Source organism: Pundamilia nyererei, unplaced genomic scaffold (assembly GCF_000239375.1).
Source record: "Pundamilia nyererei isolate P.nyererei 1_Seehausen unplaced genomic scaffold, PunNye1.0 scaffold00240, whole genome shotgun sequence".
In the NCBI taxonomy this organism is placed as follows: Eukaryota; Metazoa; Chordata; class Actinopteri; order Cichliformes; family Cichlidae; genus Pundamilia; species Pundamilia nyererei.
The window spans coordinates 140604-163900 of record NW_005187641.1 but is presented as its reverse complement, the minus strand read 5'-3'; the positions used below and the strand labels follow the sequence as shown (position 1 = coordinate 163900).

The window sequence follows — 23297 nt, the reverse complement described above, 5'->3', positions numbered from 1 at the left end:
CCCTGTATTAGCAAAGCAAAGCCATCCTCACATATGGTTCTGGTTGATGACGTTTTAAACATGAACAGCACGTCAGTCATGTTCTACTTGGCAACAGTCACTGCATTCGAATCAAATACCTCCTCAGAAAATGATGCAATGTGTTTCTCGTGGTTCCAACTACTGCAGCACGTGGATTTGCTTTATTGCCACAAAGACAGTCATGGCTGGGTTTTATGCTCACTAAGAGAGAGTACAGTTAACTCACAGTTGTCTCCTTCATTAGGTGGTCTTTGAGCCACTCCCGGACACCCTGCAGGTCCTTGTTGATGCCCACTAGGCCGAGCTTCCCGCGCCGCTTTATCAGTTGATCTGGCTTCACCACCAGCCTCTTTTGGGATGAGCAAAGAAACAGGACACACGTGGGGTTTTTTTTTGGTATGATAGTGTGGTATGACTATGGTAGAAACAATAAAGATGGGTAGGGTTTCCCAGCCCTGCTGTGAGAGAGCCAATCAACTGCCGAAACAGGAAGCGCATGAGCCAGACATGTTGTTGCACTGACACATGGGCACAGCAAAGGTTCAGACACATTTCAGATGTGTCCAGTCAGTCACCACTGATACTATAAAAGATTGATGTGACATAACTCACTGGTTGGAGTGGAAGTCCTGTTTTGAAACACTGAGAACGAGGGTTAGGACTTTAAATCTTTTGTAATCTGTGATAGCAAAATGTCTAAAACCTGCATTGTTTTTAATGTGTCCCTGGTGACCATTAAAGGCAGTGCAAAATGGCTTCACCTTTCAGACCTGAAAGCTGTGTGCATCTTTTATACAGTCTATGCAAATCACTCTGATTGTTATAATACAGCACATGTAGGTAAATTAACTTTTGAAGGTTGTAATCAGGCTTCATGAGCTGGACAAAAACAGTCTTACCTCTGTCAGCAGCCATGAATGGTCCTGTGTGAGGCGGGCCCAGTCAGTCTCAGCTGTTACACTAGCATAATGGAAACGGTTCTGCACGGCCGCCGAGGTGCAGATGTTCTTATACAACAGCTCTTTCCCTGTCTGCTCTGAGATGGCCTTCGCCGACATGGCAGCGCTGGATAGAGCAGGACCTTTGGGGAAGGACGAAAACTGATAACTGGGAATAGAGTCCAAACTTAAGTTAAAAATTAAAACAATGCACAGGTGCATTTTGATGGATACCAAAAGTGTTTAGGTAAAACTTGCAAAAGGACATTTAGCCAAATATTGGGAGGGGTGTATGTCAATAAAGAAACAATTCCACTGTGGAGAAGGAGCAGTTCAAATAAACCATTAAAAGCCCATGACACCATGACCTTCATGCCCATGATAAGTGTCAAATTCTGTATGCACACATCTAAAAAGACTTATTTTGCAGATTAAGTGCAGTTAAACACAAAAGTAGAGAACCAAGTTATTAGAAAATCAAAAATGTATAAAAACCAAATACTAAACAAGCTCTCAGTCAAACCCGTTTCTCAATCTTACAGTAAACACGTGACGGATTATCACAACAGCCTGCACTGATGACCTTGTCATTCCTGTTTTAACATCCCAGGAAGTTGTTGGGCGTGCTCAACCAACTTTGCCTCACCACAAATATACACAATCATGAATATTTAGGCGACTGTTTTTTTGGGGTTCATAGCCTAAAGTTCAGTATAATAAGATGCAGCACACTATGGTGTATAAAAAAGAAATGCATTAAAAAGCCTAAAAATTTTACATTTACCAAGTCACCCACCAACCAAGCAAAGTTGTAATGAGCAGTAATGAGCCTTGATTACGTGGATCTTATCGCCTCTACCTCCGTGTCACTGATAACATTTTATGGTGGTTTATATTTGAGCTTCTGGTAACCTAAGGAGGGGCAGCGCTTAGAGAAATCAAGAAATCTAACAGCTTCATCACAGCAGGCTATCCTTCCACTTTTAGAGACGGATGTCCAGAATTTAGCCAGATTAATCCACCGGTCCAGTGTATTATATGAAGCTACCTTGCCGTGCAATTAGTTGTGCTGTCCAGGCTTGTGGGATGAAGAAGCTGGACCTGATGGCAGCTGTTAGAGTGGCAACCAAGGGGGGTTGGGTGCTGCTTCAGACACAGCTGCTGTCAGACGAACTCAGGGGTTAGCATCACTTATCCTATGAATGAAGCTCCTGTAGCAGCCACCACACCCACTCCTGAACCAGCCAGCCAGGCAAGCCTGACAACAACTTGAGCTAGCTCACTCTGGGTAAATAGAGAAAGAACTTCCGGGAGAGAAGAAATAAATGCAGTACGAAAACCTTCACGATAAGGAATAAAACAGGAGGATGCTCCCTCTCTGCGGATGATGCAAGGATAAGCTAGCTTGCTTGCTTTTATCACTGAAAAAGTAAAGCACATCACTTCGGATATGCTGTTTTCAAGCAAAACAATTGGGCAAAATTTCAATAAAGACCATACTTGTTCTTGCTCTGCCGAGCTAGCACTTTGCTGCAGTTTTGGCAGACAGCCCTCACATCATCTCACATCCGCTACCCTGAAGACTAACACTACGGCTAACCGCTGTAGCCTCGCATTGGTGCGGACACTTGCCAGTTAAAGGCTACAAAGAAGAGCTGGCTAACGCTGGAGTAGAAAGTAGCTGAGTGAAAGCTGTTACCTTGTCAGTGACAATCACACCTTCTTGAAGGATCGTGTCCAGGCCAAAAAATGACACAGCTAAACAGCCAGCTCTTATTATACCGGAGTCAACTGCTGCCAGTCCCTGCCACCTCACTCCGCTCCTGTCGAACCATAATCTGGCGACCGATTACACGTCTCTACGAGTGCCTGATTGGCTTAAAACAGGTCACGTGGTGACGTCAGTCACGACCAAGGCATTGTTAAAAAAAAAAAATTTAAAAAAAATTGGCCAACCTAGAAAATGTTATTGACGCCCCCTCCCCGCTTCTCTTTAAACAACTCTTATTTTAGGTCCTGCACTACAAATAGTTATAGTATAAAAAATCTGAATTTGCCAATATTTATAAATATTGATTTTAAAAATTGCTTCCTTTGGAGTTACCGGTGAAGTCTGAAATCAATAACAAAGGTGAAAAGCACGTTGGTTAAAGTTTACAAAGAAAAACCCAATAGGGGGTTTTATTCGAGTCATTCTATAGCTGGTTATTTGATTTAAAATGTGCCGAGGAGCTATCAACAAGCTTGAATGTCTCCAATTTTTATAGATCGTTATAAAAAGAAGTCACTGTGAAACTTATAAAAGAAAGAGGAACTTTCTTAACACCGCTCCTTTTTTCAGAGCTTTACTTCAGCACTCAGTGAAACCAGAGTTGTAAACAAAGTCATTTTCGCAGTGAATCATTATTCATATGCAGTGTGATATGAATCTGTAAGTGATCAAAGTGATTACATATACCTGCTGGACAAGATGATATCCTGTCTTTTAAAAGTAATCATCAGGAACAAAGTCAAAGACAAAACTCATTACAGTAAAAGACAAGCCTTTATTTTACCAGTTAAAAAAGAAAAGTCCAAAAAAAGGAAGAAAAAAAAAAAAGGTCTTGTTGATACCGTAGCAAGTTTTTAAACGTAATGTACACATCAGTGACAGAACAGTTAACAGTGGAAGCTATCAGTGCCCCTTTAAACAGGTGGAACAAGTAGGGGAAGGGTTGTACTGATGAATGGATGAATGACAGCAAAGTGTGACTGATGACACGGGTCCAAGATGAAAAGATTTTCCTCCAGATTATCATAAAACCAAAAAATTGCTATACAAGTGTAACATCTGCCTTTTTTTTGAACTAGTATGTGGATTTATTTAGGACGCTTCACTGATTCTAGTAAGGCACCACTTGAATTTGAATGGGGCAGTGCAACATGTGGATGACGTTTGTGAAGTTGCTTTGAAAAGAACAAAACAAAAACAAAGTGTGGATGTATTCCTATGTGGGTCCGTTTCAGACAGGTGAAAAATGAGTGAAAAGGATGGGGTCAAAAACATTTACAAACAAAGGAAGACGAACATCACTGGGATTTTGCTGCATACACTTTAGGATATACAGTACAATAAATATAAATAGACTCAGGGAAGACTGAAGGACAATGTGTGGACACATAATGTTTTACATTCGAGTCAAATATACAATGAAGAATGGAGAGGAAATAAAAACCCTGCAACTGGATTCTGTATTTGGCAAGAGAGCCAGTAAAATCTGGACGCACACTCATAAGAGAACGGCCTTGTCATTAACAGGCTGTCCTGAGGTCAGATTTGTCACTGAACTTCCACAGAACATCAGCTCTTCCACTAGAGATGTGCAGTCCAAGGAGAACTTTAAACACGTATGCATCGTTACAGCTTCTCAAAATAATCAAGACATGATGGCCAGTATGTCCTCACTGTTCATCCCCTTCATAGAGACTGAGGCAGTTTAACAACATGAAATTTCATAGAACATAAATGTCAATTTTGGCAATAGAGACAAGCTCTGCCCAGCTGATGCAAACTGCATCTAAAAGACTTTTTAAAGACTTCATCAATGTTTGAATCCTTCTCAAAGGCTGAGCATCAATGCAAGGGAGTTAATTTAGGAATGTATGCGGTATTTCAAAAGAAGATTTTTTTTTTAAGTGAGATTTTAACAGGACACTCATAAGTATGAGCATCATGAGGTGACTGTGGGTCCGACTTGACTTTGTCCAGTGTATGCTCCACTGCTTTAGCCAAACTGGAAAAAGAAATTTCCAGGTCCAGAGTCTGTAATAAATCACAAAACAAATATTCAGTTAGTGTTCAATAAACCTATGTATATATAAAAACCATGGAGTGAAGAGAAAACGTACCTGGGCTGGAATCGAAAGTGAATCCTCCACTGTGGCCACCAAAGAAAGCCCTGAAGATGTTGTTTGCATCAAAATCTGTAGAAACAGGAAGTAGAGCAAGGTTAACATGGAGGATAAAAGGAAGCCAAAGATGGGAAAAGAATGGAAATACAGGAAGGAAAACAATTTATGTGATATATTGCACATATTATTTAAAGAGAAATAGGAACTATAAGTGTTTTTTTTGGGTTTTTTTTTTTTAATTATTATTTATTTATTTATTTTATTTTTTTAGTACAGGTCCAATCTGTAACAGATAACTAACTGGACTTAAATGTACAGCCTCATACTGGCAAACCAGTATTAGAACAGTACAGATATTTGTCGATTTAAAAATCAGATATCAGCCAATATTTTTCCTTTTCAGACACACAATGCAAAAAAATTCCCAAACATTTACTTGTTTAGTTCTACTTTGATCAGCTGGTTGTTGCTCTTTTGAAGTTGCAAAGCGCCCTCTGGTGGACAAACTACAACATCAACACTCGTAACCTTGTCAAAAGGGTTTCTTCCATCTCAGCTGTTATATATGTGATACCAGCTGATCAGCAATTAGCCAGTATCAACCAGTAATTTCAGCCTGCTGATAAATCGTGTACGTCACAGTATGAATTGGACTTCTGCTTTTTTCACAAGGTATGTTGCTCTTTGTTGTATTCTGTGAGAAATATTCAAAACAATTAATATCTTCTGAAACTTTACAGCCAGCTTTCTGGACACAACGTAATGCAACATTGTTGCCTCCGATGTTAGTGTTGTTTTATGTCCATATATTGAAAACAACTTTTGAATCAAATTAGTAGCTTTAAAAATGTATCCTTTCTAAAGGAAGATTTTTCACATTGTTTTCACTGGACTTTGTCTCCACAGCAGTATATAGACAACAACATGCATCGCAAATTTTATTTCCTGCAGGCAGACCGGTGACTTCAGAAGATTTTACTTCTAAACTCTTTACAATTAAAACCACAGGGTGACACTGAAAAGACCAAAACATGCTGCCACTAATCACATACAGTGATGCTCTAAGATGAGACTTAGAAACAGTGGAACCTATTAGAGGTGGAAGATATATATAATAACCGTGTTTGTAAAAGTTGATTCATAGTTTCTATGTGGATTAGCACGTACATGTTGTAATTGTCTGCATTTTGGCTATAAATGCATCTTATTTCCTTTTCTGGAGGAGAAAAGGTTGAAAATTTTTGCGTGAGTTGGACCAATCAGCTTTACTACTTTACTGCTGCTTTGCGGCTGATTTCAGCGACTCAATCACTGCTGACAGCTGCAGCTTCTTATAAACTGGCGATGGAGAGTATGTCATTCACTTCCAATAACAACGGCCAACAAAGCCAAGGGACGCCTCCGCCAGCACTCCACCGTCTCCGCACATCTTCTCACATATTTTACACCATTTCTTTTAATTATTTAAATATTTTGCTTATTTTAGTTGAGAAACAAGGTTTTTATGATAAAAATTTGTAGTAAAACTTTAACAATAAACTTAACGATTTTATTTTGTAGTATATATTATAGTTTCTCTTAGGAACACAGATATTAGTTTTGAGATACAAAGTTTTTGTTTTTTTAGCCATATCACTCAGTTCCATCACCTAAAGGCGACTGACACTTGATTTTGTAGGGACCGTCATGGGATGCCACATTATAAAAGGCCTTCTTACACAAGCAGACATTTTAACTGACATTGCATGGTCAAAATGGTTAGTAATGTATGAAAATTTGCCCGTGTTCTGTTAAAGCGTCCCATTAGGTCTTGACAGTTTGACAGCAAGTCAGGGACACGGGGACTTGCTGCATGGAAACATGGAATGAGTTTCTAGAAACTAAATTATGGAAATTAAATTGTACTTTTTTCTGTGTTGACATGTCTCAGTGTTTAATTTAAATGAGGTCCCAAAAAATCTTGGAACTTTCTCATGTAAAACTGGGCAATAATCATATATGAAGTCTACAGAAAACCCAAAACCCTTAAAAAGGTTTTTGCCCTTTTTCAAATGTAAACACGACCATTGTTCAGACAATCATGATCTCCTGGGTTTCCTACTAGGTCTAAAAGATCTATTGGTCTTATTAATTACCCAAGTACAAACAAATGCCCTATAATAAATGACAAAGCCACTGCTATTTCCCACTATGACAGGTCAAAATATCTTCTGGGTTACTCTTTTCTTTAGATGCACCCGTTTCCCAACTCAAAAGCCGATAGGAGCACAGAGGGAATATAAATGTACCTCCGCCATCAAAACAGCCGTCATCCTCCAGGTCATGCCCGTTGTCATAGCGGACCTTCTTCTTCGGGTCGGAGAGGACAGTGAAGGCCTCACCCACTTCTTTAAATTTCTTTTCCTCCTCCTTTTGCACCTCTGGTGTTGCTGAACTGTGACGGTCTGCAAGACAATTTCAACGGTTGTCTACAATAAATCCTCGAGATAAGTGAGACTCAACTGTTAAGTGATGTTGTAGCTCAGCTGGCTCATGATCCTAACACAATTCACTGGTTGTTGTAATGTGTAAAGTACAGAGAAAAAGTGATGCGTTGTCTTGTCATTGGTTGGCCTTGACCTACTGTGTGCACACTGCACTTAAATCTGACCAATACTCTAGGCAGAGCCCTGATTACTGTGAGCTGTACTAGTGTGAACTGTGTGGAAAGACTAGGACAGCTACCTGGGTGATGCATGAGTGCTCGTTTGCGATACGCTTTCTTGATCTCGTCCTCAGTAGCATTCTTCCCGACCCCGAGCACCTTGTAGTAATCTTTCCTTTTGCTCTTCTTCAGCTCCATCTGTGCCTTCTTCAGCATTTGCTTGTGATCTGGAGGGAAATAGAAATGCAAGCCATGTGAGAAAAACTGAACATTAAATTCAATCAGAGCTTAGGAAAACAAGGAGAGCAGCTCACCTGAGGTTTTCTCTGTCTGATAAACTTTTTCATAGTCCCGTACGGCCTCTTCATATTGCTCTGTGTCCATGTAGCTACAGGTAACACAAGGTCAGACACAAACTTTACAATGCTGAACAACAAAACACACAAAGCATGGAAAACTGACTCAGAATGCCTGTAACATACCACTGAGCTCTTCTTAAGTATGCCTTGATGTAAGTGTCATCTAGTTTGATTGCACTGGTACAGTCTTCAATGGCTTGATCAACTTTCTTCAGCTGTTGACGAAGAGATAATGACAGTGAGCTGACAGGATACAAAGAACCAGAAGACCCAGGATACTTCGATTACTAATATTAAGCAAATTATAGCTAACAACGAGAGGAAACTGTGGTATAACGAAACAAGCTTTTACCTTTGCTCCTGCTGTGGCTCTGTTGCAGTAGAGTTTAGCGTTGGTCTTAATGTTGTTGGGGTCTATTGCGAGTGCCTCGGTGTAAAGCTGATAGGCAGCTTCATAGTTGTTGTTCTTAAACGCCTGGTTTCCTTCCTCCTTCTTAGCTTTTAATGCTTTGGCATTCTGGTGAGCAAAGAAGGCACCGATACTTTTCAGGCCTTTTGTTTTAACATTCTTAAAAATCCTTTAATCTATTTGTATTTTCAATGTTTTTTTCAAAACATATTGTGTGCAAACTTGAAGTCTAAAAACATCTCAGGTCATTTTTCATCCTTTGAAAGCTGATTTTTGGATTATATTTTAAATTTAGCGCCGACTACTTTACTGTGTACCCTTGTTCTTCTGCCGTGTAAACACACGGCCAAGGTTGCTTATCTTGTCACAAATTACTGCAAAATAATCACCTGAAGTGTCTATAGTGTCAACTACATTTGTGCTTGTACACACATAGAAAGAAATACGGGGACCCATTTAGAAGGACCTTGAAAAAGGTCATATGGTGTTTTACCTTAAAGCAAAGCTCCTTGAATTTAATCAATCATCTTCTTTTGATCATCTGCCTCCATCTCACCCTATGACTAGCATCCTACTCTGTCACATCAACCATCTGGTTGTCCCCCTTCACTACAATCACAAGCTTCCACTGAGGTCTTCCCTTTTTCCTCCTGCCTGGCAACATCCTTTATCTGGTATACCTCCTCTGCACAAGTCCAGACCATCTCAGCTTGCCTCTCTAACTTTGTCTTGCATTCTTAGTTTGCAACTGTGGAACTTCAATACAAAAAGAACTTGCAAACATTGAGTTGTAGGTGGCATTATCAACAATCTTACCCTGCAGGCCAGTCGGGCTTTTTCATGGTCAGGTGCCATTTTCAGAGCCTGGACAAAGAACTGCACCGCTTTATCGATGCAGTCCTCATAATAAAGACACAGGCCTCGAACGTACAGCGCGTCTGCATTTGTAGAATCCATTCGCAGGATGTCACTGTAAAGAAAAGGCTGGCTTTAAAGAATGGCACAAAGAAGTGGAATAAAAAATAATGACTGTCCATCACAGCTGCTCTTACCTTGCTACAGACTGAGCTTCTGGATAGCGTCCAAGCAGAGCGAGACATTCTGCTTTGAGGATTTTGAAGCGGTGGCAGGCAGAAGCCAAAGCTAAGGCCCGGTCCATGCAGTACACCACCTGAATCAGGGCCACAACCAAATACTACACAGTTATACCCCCATATTACATTGAGAAACTGGAAAAACTGAAATATTTGGAGCTTTGTGAAAACTAACAATCCATGCATCCACTGGATAGGTCACCATCCATCACAGCGCGCAGTGGCTGTTGTCTTTGTAATAAGGCTGCCCGATTATGGCAAATAAAAAAGAAAACAAAAAACCCCCCCAGCAGTTTCTTTTGCTCAATATTTGATTTAATTACCTGAAGAAACAAGTTATTTAACTTTAAGACTGAGGGATTTTCTTTAACTGTAAAATTTATATGAAAAAAATCTAATAAATGAATAAAAACAAAGTGATGTGGAGGTGGTGGAGGACGCAGGTTCATCCGGTCGGAGTTAGGCTCTGACTCTGAGATTTGGCACTATAGCACATCTCGCAAGTGCAACTGCTGGTCCCTGCTGGCTTGCCACCACCGCGGGATTTCTGCAGTGGAGATGGGAACGTAGAGAGGGGCCCGGCGGCAGCAGACTTGCGTGCCTCAGCGACCAGCAAGGTAGCTAGCCGGAGCCGCCAGCCAATTGTCGCATTCCACCGATATCGGTCTGCATGTGACACTGAGTAATCTAGAGACAGAGGCAACTGTTAATACTTCCACAGGTTCACCTCAGAAACTGTGACAGTTGTGTTTCTTCTACAAAGATTTTGTTGCCTGAAGGTTTTCTGTTAGAATCATATTGTACTCAACAGCGAGTGAGTTTGAGTGTTTAGGGAGAGCTGAAAAGGAAAGGATTTACACAAACTCGCACGCACGCAGAGGCTTTGTGATGAGAGCCCATTTTCTTGTTTTCATAATCATTTAATGTCAAAATTGTACTTTTCATATAAATATGAGAAATAGCAAAGTCCAACATGTAAACGCTAAAATTTTATCTAATCACACAGACATATGACAAAATCCTTTTCCAGCATTTTTGTGTTTTGGTGACAACCACACACTCATACAGTGGCAAACAAAACTCAATTTATAATTTACAAGAATGCTAAAAAACAAGAGAACGTGCATAATTTACCTTTCTGAAATCCCGCTTTTCAAAGCCAAAATCTGCCATCCGCTGATATTCCAACAGTGTTGCTGCATTATTTTTCTAAAATTAATAAAAACAACAATAATTACTAACCGATGGATTCACTCAAATATTTAGCTCAGCATGTGATCCTACTCAATGCTTGTTTTTATATAGTAATTAAATAAAATGATTAAAGCTTCCCACCTCCTGCTGGGCCTCTCTATTGCTCGGCTCCAGTTCCAAAACCTTCTGAAAGCAGCGATTGGCTGCCATGGCATTTCCCAAAGACAGGTGGCACTTGCCCTCACGTAGATGCCCCTATGAGATGGAACGGACATTTCTCAGAACATCATTACCGTGCGCTGCATGATGTGCGAAGCGGACAATACAAGTGATGTTCGATATGTCACAAGCAGTTCAAACTCACCTTCATGAAACAGTCATCCAGACGCACAGCCTGCTGGGAATCTTCTAGAGCCTCCCGAAAGCGGCAGAGCATCATGAGGGTGGCTGCCCTGTTCCCATAATAACTGGCATTTTTGGGGCATGCATCTTCAGATTTAAAAAAAGAAAAGAAAAAAAGAATCATTTATGTGACAAAAACAAAATGATACAGGTGCATATCAGAGACCAACATCTGGGCTTGCCGTCACTGACAACTGGAGTGTTTCAGCATCATCAGAAAACAAAAATAAGAAGGTAAACTCTGAGTTCCCCATTTTTTGTTTTTCTTTTGTCCCAACTTATATGATTACAGGATGGTGTGCAGCTGAATCAGCCACTGCCAAACTAAAATCTTGTGCCAACAATCAGTGCATGACTGTACCGCAGGCCTTTATTGGGACTGTTCACTGGCAGCATTTCTCAACAGCAAAGTATGAAGAAATGTCGAGTGGGCGTCGTTGGGTGTTTAGAGTCAACAATGTGACAACTTAAAATCAAGCCACCGAGTATACTCACCAATGGCCTTGGTGTAATAGTTGAAAGCCTGAGAGTAATCCTTCTTGCTGTAGTATGCATTGCCTTGCTCTTTGAAACTTTCAGCCAGACTGGAGAGTGGAGAAAAAGACATAATTAATTAAAACTACTCAATAAACCAGAAAACTAATAAACCACTTAATTTCCCCCCTGAAGGTGGAGATATACAGGAAGCGTTTAAACAAACTACTGTCCCCACCGAACCCCCATATAAACCTTTTTATTGTAGTTTCCACTGATGGCTGAAATTCCTGACTGTAACTGAATGAATGACCTTGACTATAAAACAGTGATACTTCTTCTAGTACCAGTTTTCACTTTTCAGGGAATTTCCAGCCTGCAAAGTGTCCACAAGGACTCGACTGTGCTTCACCTAGAACTAGGACAGCAGATCTGGGTACATACAGTCCTGACTACTGATAGCTCAAGTACTAAACATAGCCATGAAATTCACCGGCTGCAGTCTTTTCATAAGTGCCAAGTGTTAAAGGAGAACTCAATACTGATTCTCATGTATGACTTAATGTAGCAGTTTTTATGTAGCCCAAAATGTACCCAGGTACAATAAAAGTACTTTTCCGATACAATAAATGTGGGTGCTGTTGCGACACTTGTTAGCCACACCTAAGAATGCAGACACAAAAAACCCAACATGCAACAAACTCAAGCAAACAATATTAAACCACTTTAACTGAGATGAAACAAGTCCAGGTGACTCACAAGTGGATCAACCACAAATCACACATACCTGACTGAACTAGGTTTCATGAGGAATCAGAAACTAATAATTACTTTCAAACGGCCTGCTATAGTTACTATATTGTTTTTAAGTTAGGGGTTAGGGTTTAGTCTTTTTTTTTTAAGTGATAGTGTCTGCAGTTTGTTGTTTCACTTAAAGTGAACAAACACAAATGAGAATTCTTATTTGGTGTAAATTCAAAATAAAATCAATTATCTGTATTCTATTCTTCATTTAGAAAAAGGATAGCATTATATTTTAAAAAAGAAATAATGCAAAGCCATTAAATGTCTTCATGAAATATAAAAAATTCTTTAGAAGTATGTGATGTGTTAAAGCCAGGATCCCACCAAACCAGAGTTATGTTTAAGTTCTACCTGTGGCGTTTCTATCTTCCTGTGAAAACCTGCATGCCTTAACTGTGAACAACAGTCCAACATAGCGATGGATACTAATAAGACCATATAGATGTTTATAGAACCTACTTTTTAAATGGATTTCCTGATTTATTTTTGGACAATGGTCTGTATATAGGGAAAACATAAAAGTTGTATTATCTCTGAGTCTACACAATGTAGAAAAAGCTTGGATTCTTTCCGAGTTTGACGTCACAGTTTTGCAATTGTGAGAAGAAAAAAAAAGCTTGGAGGCATACAACAACAATGGAATAATTTGATCCATTTCAATTGAGCTATGGATTTTTGCAGTTTAACAGTGAAAATGGAATCAACTCAAAATTTTAAATTACGTGAATAAACCTGGTGTCTAACTTCAAATCGCTCAACCTAAACTGTCCCTGTGTACTCATTCCTGTACATTCTGATCATTCTCAGTGAAAATCTTGCCAGCTTTAAGTTTGCCTCCTTTCTTTTTGTTTGTGCCACCGCCTCCAAACCACACATCATCACTGTCTCACTACCATTTTGTTGTCACTGCTCCACCCTTCCAGCACTCTTTTTCACTGCTCCAAATATTTTGGTTACTTTGATCCCTGATTTTGAAATTCCAAATAATTAATTTTAGATTTCTGAAAAAGACACGATGGGCAACAGTTAGTTATTTTTTTGTTTAACTTTTTTAGCCACAAGAGTTATAAATGATTTTCCAAGGATTACTTGCCCAATCGGTTTTCTTCCTATCAAACTTTAATATTAGGATAATTCGACTAAAGCAAAATTAGGCTTTGGGGAGTGACTTTGCTCATTAATATGCCCGCAAATCATTAAGGGAATCAGGTGGCTTTACTGTGTTCGATATAAAGTCCACGGAGCTTCCTGTTGCGACCATTTGATAACAATAATGCGTTACATGTTTTAGTTAAAGAAACCCAACTTAAAAACAGGTCAAAAATATTTCTATTACAATCCTGAAAATAATTTCCTCCCGCACACTGAAGTCACATTTTACATTTACGGTACGATTAATCCAGGTCTCACTCAATCCTACATTTTAATCTTTCAAGTCCATCGTTACGTAAGCCAGACAAGGTATAACACCTAACAGTACTTTTATTATCCCACGCAGGTGCGTTACGGTGTATTTAAGCGGAAATGCAACAAAGGCCGCTTGCACGAAAGGAGACCAAAAAAAAAACATGTTTGCGTGCAAAGCGCACGTTGATGACTCGTTTCCGATGCGATTCACCCGGGTGAGCTGAGGGTGCGAGGCGCTCATGCTCGATTCCCTTTAGGTGCAGAACCTTCGGCATAGTCTCGTTACTGTTTGAATACAGTAAAATGGCATGAAACCTCTCGGGAAAGTATTGAAAACAAGTAATCACTTCAAATTAAGGTTATGAAGGCTTTTGCTGATCATACCTGACAGTCTCTTATGGAAGTTTCTCGAATATGAAAGCTGGAACTGCTAGTGTGCAATAAATAAGATGCTTTAAGGATGAGACTTAAACACATATTGACATACAGCTCAATGACGCCCAAAGGGGTTAGGCGCACGTGAATTATCGGATACCTCACATTGACCATGGCAAAGCACGCCAGTTCACCTGGTTTTGTTTTGTTCTCTTAACGAACAATCTGGCGAGCTGCCCGGCTGTCTAATTTGAGTTCACAATTTTATTTTTAATGTAAATCCCCAAACAATAACAAAGCAAATACCCGAAATTTCTAAAAAGCAAGATTTAAGAACGCTGTCGCGTTAAGCTAGCACGGTTAGCTTGGCTCCGGGGTGACCGAACTGATGTTTCCGAGCTCTGTCAGCTAACCGGCTAATATCACTCGGGTTATTTTCACTCCACACACGCATCACAGTGAAACCCGACGAGTAGGTATACTTTTACCGTTCAAGGTCCTCCTGGTTGCAGATTTGTGGCTCTGTTTCTACCGGCACGTCGATGTCAACAGCTGCCATTTTTTCTGGAAAATACTGCTGTGAATTGACGTAATTTCCGGAAATGGCTATTTGTGTCAATTAAAAAAAAATAGGTCTCCATAAAAAGAAAAGAAAACAGTAAAATGTACCACACGAGGTTTTATTAGTTCTTATAGCGGGATACGTGTCTGTAGCAGTAGTAGTAGTAATGATGTCCATTTATTTCATGAACAAAATGTTATAGATTTATGAGAATTCGGTGCGATTGGTGGTTTGGACTTTTATTTTGAAGGATGTATATAGGCACGTCCTATTCTAGGTTTCATAACTTCATTATTTGCTTCCCTGCTGTTATCAGTGTTAATTCTCTTATTTGTATTTACAATATATACACATCCCTACACACTTTCCAGGAGTGGGCTCGTTAATATTCCTAGGAAGTGCCGAAAAAACATTCATACATATCAATGTGTCTAAATGTAGGTTATTTTCTGGCAATACTAAAAGTAAAATAGTCTTTTTATGTTACCAAAAGTAAAAAAAAAGAAAAGAAAAAGAAAAATAAATTAACCAGTAATATGATGCTGTTAGCTTTAAACCTTCAAATCATCTATATACCTTCACTTGTATTTTACTTATTAATTTATTTCTTTGTGTTCACCCGGGAGCATGCAGACTTTTCCAGATAAAATAACCCACAACTGTACGTGTGGATATGGATTTTCCTATCTTATAAATCTGCTTATGAAAGTGCTCAATATGCAAACAATAGCATTTATTCCAGACTATAAGGTCTAGGTAACAAGAATGACTGTAAATACTTTATTGCACCAGTAATTAGATGTCGTTTCTAAATATTATATGCCATCATTATAAAAATCCCGATAGCCACAGTTCTTTGTAATCTTTTTTAAACCAATCTCTATGTCAAAAAAAGGTACCAACATCTGTGTACTCTTAGGTTACACTATTTTATACTTTTTTGCCTACCACTAGAGGGCACTAAGCTATTAAAATACAGGCACAAGGAACAGATCAGCTGCGACTTAATCTGGTAAAAATATTTCAAATCCTCAGTGGTCAATAATTCACCACATGTGTAATTTCTTCTACAACCCGTAGACTCATGTCATATGACGCATTCATTTTATTTGATTATAAATACAATAATTCTGAACCCCGTTTTGTATCAATCGACTGTGTTATTTTATGACATGTATCCACTATGAAATTATAAAAAGAAGAAAAAGACACTTGTTTGCCTGTAAAGAAAACACAAGAACAACGGTTTAAAAACCAGGGCTATTTATAAGTTCATATAGAATACAGTATCAACATTTTTTTTTTACCACATAATAATTTACATTATTGCAATTGATGCACAGTTACACTAGTCATTAATTGTATTGGGTGACACTTAAAAATACATATTGCTTAGGGTGATTCAGCACAGCCATGTAGGATAGAGATTTCTATAATGAGAGGACACTGTTTTTCTTTTAAATACACTCTATAAATAATAATTATAATATAATGTTAAAGACACTTTAAAAACTTGTGGATAAAGCCTTTTGATATGATGAATAACACACATCCATCCATCTGTTCATATTGCACAAACAGCATCAAGCTGCTACAGTTTGTTAATTCACTGGAAATACTTGAAGTCCCCTTCTTTAGCTTTTCTAAGGCAGCATAAAAAAAACATTAGATAAGTTGCTAGATATAAGGAGTGTGTTGTTCAATGGATTGTATTTATCAAGATTTCTAATTTTGATTTTTGATCATTACAAATACACTGCACTATTGTTAAAACAAAACACTCTTATATCTAAATACAACTACATTATAGTGTGTTTTAAACCATTTATGTTTAAATAGTGCTTATACCCGCTAACGTAATTCTGGGGACTTTAAGTGTTAATGTCTATGAAGCCATCTAAAATTCTCCTAAAAAACATGCATCATAGTGGCTCCTGTCATCAGAGTTTTGGATTACCGAGTTCCAATTTAGGGAGCCAATCTATGATTGAGGGTCGCACAGTAAAGACCGACGTGTCAAACACTTGTAACACTTATGTGTATATTCAAAGGATGGTGGTTAACTGGTTTAGAACTTTTAAACTATTGGTATTTGTCAGTGTTATGAAGATTTATTCTTCTAGTATGGCCAGAACAGAGTTTCAATTAAAGAAACATTCCCTTGATCCTTTGCTCTGATGTATAATGGTAAGACATGGACGGTAGTAGTGCACACTTTCCATGTAAAATGCTTTCAAGCACAGCACTCTTACAACCTTCAGTATCAAATAAATTATAAAAAAAGGCATTTTGTATTTGTTGATGGCTGTAAAATTGTAACATTTGTCAGGGTTCGTTGTCGTCATTGTTGTCGTCTCAGCCTGACAAGTTACAGATCTGCACTTTTTTTGTCATATGTTGGCATATGGAAATCAACAGTTTTCCTGGGAGTTTCAGATTTAGTTATGAAAACTTAAGCAAAGATAAAGTGTTTTTCTTCTTCTCCCAGAGTACAACTTCCCAAAATTAAAGAATTTTTTTGGCAACAAACACTGTGTAACACTTAAAACACCCTAGTGTATTAGTTTCTTATCATTTTATAAATAAAACTAGAGGATGCTTATTCTTATGGCTTCCAGAGGGGTCCAGACCCCGGGGAACATGCACTCAACAGTTTGCTGACAGGAGACAGCTGAGCAATGGTCCTTCCATTTTTAAGTATGAGACGCTGGTCAGTCAGCGCCAAAATCTCAATCCACACCAGGGGATTGTGCCTTTTGCTCTTATGACTTGGCAAACTTGACATAATATGTTGTCCCCACTCTCTCTGTGTAGTGTCCTTGTCACTCAGAGGGGGCTGTGATTTGTTCTCAGAAGACCAGTTTAATCTTTTCTCCCAGTTTTGGCTAGGTTAGGTCAGCTCTGCTGTTGGTCCTTCAGCATCATGCTCCCTGCTAGTAAGGAGAGAAGATAATAGGAGCATGTGTGGCCCTCAGCGGTCCTGGGGCAGGCCTGAAGAGCGTGGGGCTGATCAGGGGACCCTGGATTATGGCTGTAGGGCCCGGTGGCAGCCGTAGTGCCAACGGTCCAGACGCCATGGCGCACAGGGCAGCTGGATTAAGGGGGCTGGTCAGGAAGCCCGGTGGCAGGGCCTTGGATAGCTGCTTCTGTAGGGCCAGTTTAGTCTGAAATCGAAGACAAGAAAAAGTGTTCAGCCTGAACAAGCATCTGTAAAGCTGTACTTACACACAGTGATGCTCAGAGTTAAATGCACATGTCAGCATTGTTGCAAAAAATGCTGACAGGTGCAAGAGACAGCACTTAATTTGCATCTGACAAGTTTGTGTATGTTTTGTTTGTGCTGTAAGTGATCTTGAATGGCCATCTGTGATTTAGACAAAAATAAAAGTGGACAAATGTGTGTGTGTGTCTGTATGTGTCTGTGTGTGAGAGAAATTCTCACCGCTAAGACAGCACTGGGCTGTAGTTTATTATAGGGGGTGAACTTCGCCTTGACAGGCTTCCCAGCCAAACGCTCTTTGTGTCTCCTGCTGTTCATGTGCTAAAAAAAGGACAGAAAGGAAGGAATAAAGTCATTTTGTCAAGACAGCTCACACAAACTCCCAAAGAGTTACCTTGTAGAGTATAAAGAGTAGTCATCCTGCATTTTTAGCATTTGGACATTGACAGGTGGTTTATGCAGCAGTAAAATTAGCAAAGTAAAATAGTAGGATAAGCATTCGTACCTGTTTCAGCTGTGACTCTGAGTTGACAGACACTTGGCACAGTTCACAGTGAAAAGGCTGATTGTTTACACCAACTGGTCTTGCTGGTCTGGCTTTGCTGCCCATTCGCTGCTTAATTCGACAGGCGGGTCTGGATGATGATGTCATCTTGACCCTACGTTGTGGCTGGCTGGTATTCTGACCGTCCAGCATCTGCTTGTGCTTAGAGCCTGATTCAATCAGTACCAATCAGACCGGAAGAACAGAATGTTAAATAATATTATTAATAAAGAATAAAAAGATTGAAAGGGCAAAAAACAAAGAGATGAACTACCTACCGCTACAATGAGCCTCCAGCTGGGAGCTAGAATTGACCGTCACTTTGCATGTAGGGCAGTGGAGATGTTTTTTGTTGCTCTTGGACTCTTTAACCTCTTCCACCTTCACTGTTTCCTCCTCGCCTCCCGTGGAGCTTCCCTGAGGCTCAGACTGTGGTGCTGAACTGGTGGCTGAGCTGCACCCTTCCACATGTGGAACGTTTGAGGGAAGGTCAGAAGACTGAGAGCCCGGGGAAACATGGGGGGATAGGTGAGGAGAGGCTAGCAACGAACAGTCCGTGGATGAAGTTTGTGAAGAGGGAGTGGCAGCCAGTGAGCTCCCTTTGCTGATTTCCATTTGCTGCTGTGCAGAAGTGGATGACGTGACTGGGCCTGTTAACACATCAAGTCGTGCCAAGGCTTATTTTTATAGCACATTTTAAACAACTTTAATTCACCAAAGTGCTGCACAGGTTATACAAAATGAACATAAACATAAGAAGAAAGTCTTTCATCATGGGTATACTGACCAAACTAGCCTTTTTAAGGAAATACTAGAATCTAATTTGCTTTCCAGTGGAGAGTCATTAATTACGAGGCTACAGCTGCCTAATGTGGCAAAAACAATCCGTTGAGAGCAGTCAAGGTACCACGACAAGGTGACTGAAGGGGAAGTTAAGAACGGCAAAGGGGTGAATATTATTATGTAGATTCACCCCTTCATTATGCATTAATGATGCAAATGGAAGTACAGTAGCATTTTGACTAAATACAATTCCCTGACTTATGTCACACTATTTAAATTAATATTTGGGCCAAACTGCCAGGCGACAACTGCTGACCTTGTTATGAGAATACAAATGTGAGTTCTGCAATTATCCAGCAAACTGCTGTAGGACTACAGTGGATTTTGTACACCCCAAAATTCAGAAACATGAAAACTAGAAATACTGGCGCTGATTCTTATATTCAAGTTCCTATCAGTGAAAGCATCACATAATTGTTCCCAAAGGCCTCAAGGTTGCATGCAAATGAAAATAATACTGGTTTAGACCGCAAGCATAATGTATTTTATAGAGGAAAATGTAAGTTCTTCTCTGCAGCACATCTTTTGTTGTTTGGCACTAATACTTTCCTATAGAGTCCATAAAGCTGTAAACTGAGATGCCGAAAGGATAAATGAGGGGTCAATCCCCTTTTTGATGCCCGAAGTCAAAATGTTTCAAAGAGCTGCACTGCTATCACGCAGGGGCAGGTGATTACTCTCTCGTCTCTGTTGGTTTCTCATTATGACCATCAATTTTACATAGAAGTAGCAAAATAATTATAAGATAACACATACTGTAATGTTAAATTAAACTTTATCCAATGTTAATTGAATGTTAATCTGATTTTAAACAGACAGTTAACAGAAAGTCCAGACTTTTTCTGGGGGGTATGAAAAATAGAGTATATTACCACTAATTACAAAGAATGCAAATGCTAAGATATATTTTTATTGTAATATAAGGGACTAAATGCAGCAGATTAAGCTACAGACTGAGACCAGTCTGTAAAGGTATCACTAAAATCCCATTTTCATGAGGGTTTCATGCTTAGACTCACTGTTTTTAAATTTCAAATACATTTTAGATGTTTTTGTAAATTTATTTATGCATTTATGGCCACACCTCGTGTAATTTTTAAACTTACAGAATTATTTGATTTACATGAAACATGATTTCTTCACAGTCAAAGTATGAATAATGCATTTTCTTGACTTAAGTTATTTCTTTAGAAAAGAACCAGGCTCTGACCTCCCTGTGCAACTTTTTCTTTGTTCTCATCCTTTCATATAATCCTGCTATTATACTTATATTGCACTCATCTCTCTTTAATTTTCATATCTTTTCTGCTTTCCCCCCCTGCCATCTCAATCATTCTTCCTTTGTCCCTGCGTCTCGCTGTCATTCGTTCGCTCTCTCTGCCGAAGCTCCCTCTGTCACCATCAATCAACAACCATGGCAACCACCGAATGTAACAAGCTTATCATTATGTGGTTAGAGGGAAATTGATAGGCGCTGGAAGAAAATGAAAGAGAGAGGATCAGTAATGAAAAGGAAAACCGACAGAGGAGAGAAAAAAAGATGGTGAGTTTTTAGTCAGGAAGAATGAGAAGTTGAGTGACTAATGACTAGAAAGAAGTAAAAAAGCAAATAGCAAAGTCATTAGTCTTTGCTGTTAATGCAACTATACAGCCAATAGCTATAAAGTTAACAGTATGGAAAGGACATGGGTCAGTAATGGTAAGCACTAATGTCCCCATATTTTTTCTGGGGATTTGTGGTCTGTGGATTTCATTGAAGAAATAAGTGAAAAATTAACAGGGGGAAAAAAGATCAATTGGTAATGATTTCTGCTGGCCTTCTCATTGAAGAACTCCAAGCTCTACTGAAGCACAAATAAGTTAATTAATCAGATCAGAACCCATTTTCAGTGCAAAAATATGAAAAACAAAACAAAACAAAACAAAAAAAACTATTTTCTAAAAGACACATTTCAATTCTGCCATCTATGCAGTAAATCTTTAAAAAAAAAAAAAAGCAGCTGGAAAGAAATGAAACCCTGCTATGCTATTCTTTGCTACATCCATTAGCCACCACTGCTGGCTACATCCAGACCATTGTTTGATTTTGAAAAGAATACTCGTGGGCAAATATTACCCGTACTTCTGACCGATTTCCCATAATTTTCTACACTGTTTGACATGTCCAAAGTGACAGCACCTCATTAAATAACAGGAATAAGGAACTTGGATGTGGGACTCGTATCACTGTTGAATAAAAAGCTGACAGTAACACTACCACATCTCTCTGTAGATGGAATCTCTGCTGAGGTGCTTTAAGGCTCCTCATCTTGCCGAATGTCTTAGCTTGATGGGAGTAATTACCTGTCTGACGGATCCAATGATAGTAGGACAGGTAATAGCTGGTAATTAACCAGCTGAGTGGCAGCTACCAAGCCTTAGTGCTTACGTCTCCCCAATTACATCTAATTACTCAGAGCGTGGCAAGAGGACTGGCTTTAGAAAAGAAAAATGTATACCTGTTTTGTCTTTCGATTGCGAGTCTGTTGGCCCAGTTACTCCTCCCATCACGCCCTTGTCCCTATCTCTGTCTTTGCTTGATATTGATTGACTCTGTCCGTTCTTCTGCCGATTCCTCTGGGTCTCCAAGGCCTTTAGCTTGCGAGCATGCTTGTGACCTTTGTAGTGGGCCTCTGCCTGGGTCTAGCAATCACACATACACACAGCGGCGCGCGCAAACACACACACACACACACACAGAGGAATGTGCACACAAGGGCGAAACAAGCAAAGGGGAAAGTCAGCGTAGAGTATATGCACAGAATGACTGATTAAATTAGTGAAGGACAGCACGAAATCAGTAAACTGTAATAGTTCCATCTGTTCCACTGCTTCGACTTCACATGCTCTTATAAATTTAGGGGAAAAAATATGCGTTTAAGCATTTGACTCTGAGGGAGAATCACATCACCATTTTGATAATCATCATTGTCATGATGATGCACAAATGAGCATCAGTTGGACTAATGGCATCTCATGAGCATCCTCTGAGCTCACTGGCTCATCTTTCCACTGATTCGTTCTGACACAAAATGGCCCGTGTCCGTTACACTGTGACACAAAATGACCTCTGTGCCTCCCTCTGTAAGAGAAAACACATTTGTGGCAACGAGACAGCAGACACATGCAGATATGTGTGATCCCCATATGACTCTGGATATCTGTAGACAAAGCTCTACGGAAGAAGATCTGCTTCCAGCTTCATGTCAGAGTATACCAACAGTGAAAACAGCCGAAGCAGGATAAAAAAACTTGTACGTCCAAACAACATTAAATTTTAGTATTTAATATACAAGAATTATCTTTAGGAAACAAAATAAAGGGAAAAAAACTAATTTTGCTAATTATTTCATTAATAAATACAATAAATCTTATATAGGTGTCCTGCTGAATATTTACATGACATCTTTTATAACCAAGCCATCTCCATGACGACTGATTTGCAAACTTTATTTTTTGAATAGAGACAAAAGAAACTTCGTTCGATTTTATTTATTTATGAATATAACTGTGAGTCATTGACATAGATTGTGAAATATATATATGATGGTAAATTACCAAAGATTAGTTGGCAAAATATTGCTTCAGCAACTTAACCAAACAATCCAAAACATCATGAATACAGAACAAGCAGTACTCAAAGGATAAGTTGGTGACAGCCGATACTTTTCTTGACATGTCAAATTAAAAACGTGTAATTTAATTTAGCCCTTTGATAGACTAGGGACCTGTCCAGGGTGTACCTGCCTTTGGTCACATGACAGGTGGGACAGGCTCACCCCTTCATCCCCTCAGCCAACAACCTTGAATTGAATAAGTGGAAGAAAATGAACGGAATAATTATGTGATTTAATTGTTACCTCTTCCCCCGATAAAGATGACATTTGACGACCTCCCCTTTTCCCATGTGTTGACACTTGAGTATATATCAATAAAGACATGGTTTGACCACAGTTAGAATAGTTTCTTGGGTTTTTCCAAGGGTAGCTGCGTAGGCAGGGACCGCCCTCACTAACTTCTGATGCAAATGGAGTCATTTTGTTCCTTAAGCAGGCCTGAAATATGACAGAAACCTCT

At 39.3% G+C, this 23297-nt stretch overlaps 3 protein-coding genes across 4 annotated transcripts in view; all 3 read right to left on the bottom strand.

Annotated features, from left to right (window-relative positions):
• Nucleotides 1-2823, bottom strand: part of LOC102203789 (ATP-citrate synthase-like) — a 16719-nt gene extending 13896 nt beyond the window's left edge. Inside the window, exons 1-3 of the mRNA XM_013914950.1 lie at nucleotides 2659-2823; nucleotides 921-1102; nucleotides 248-370 (exon numbers count right to left, since the gene is read on the bottom strand). Coding sequence (XP_013770404.1) covers nucleotides 248-370; nucleotides 921-1079 — 282 coding nt within the window. The 5' untranslated portion in view covers nucleotides 1080-1102; nucleotides 2659-2823. The remainder of the gene's footprint in view (nucleotides 1-247; nucleotides 371-920; nucleotides 1103-2658) is intronic.
• A 665-nt stretch (nucleotides 2824-3488) lies between these two features.
• On the bottom strand, nucleotides 3489-14596 carry LOC102203501 (dnaJ homolog subfamily C member 7-like). Its single transcript, XM_005749229.2, has 14 exons — nucleotides 14501-14596; nucleotides 11448-11536; nucleotides 10915-11039; nucleotides 10692-10805; nucleotides 10491-10565; nucleotides 9315-9433; nucleotides 9079-9232; nucleotides 8206-8370; nucleotides 7977-8068; nucleotides 7809-7882; nucleotides 7575-7721; nucleotides 7139-7294; nucleotides 4848-4922; nucleotides 3489-4761 (listed from the first exon to the last, which is right to left on the bottom strand). The coding sequence occupies exons 1-14, from the start codon at nucleotides 14569-14571 to the stop codon at nucleotides 4724-4726; spliced, it is 1494 nt and encodes a 497-aa protein (XP_005749286.1). The 5' UTR covers nucleotides 14572-14596; the 3' UTR covers nucleotides 3489-4723.
• A 1238-nt stretch (nucleotides 14597-15834) lies between these two features.
• The window catches only part of LOC102203030 (zinc finger protein 385B-like), a 74207-nt gene continuing 66744 nt past the window's right edge, over nucleotides 15835-23297 (bottom strand). For both annotated transcript variants that reach the window (XM_005749227.1, XM_005749228.1), the window contains 5 exons: nucleotides 21680-21863; nucleotides 18617-18988; nucleotides 18300-18508; nucleotides 18017-18115; nucleotides 15835-17738 (listed from right to left, as the gene is read on the bottom strand). In XM_005749227.1, coding sequence (XP_005749284.1) covers nucleotides 17508-17738; nucleotides 18017-18115; nucleotides 18300-18508; nucleotides 18617-18988; nucleotides 21680-21863 — 1095 coding nt within the window. In that variant the 3' untranslated portion in view covers nucleotides 15835-17507. The remainder of the gene's footprint in view (nucleotides 17739-18016; nucleotides 18116-18299; nucleotides 18509-18616; nucleotides 18989-21679; nucleotides 21864-23297) is intronic.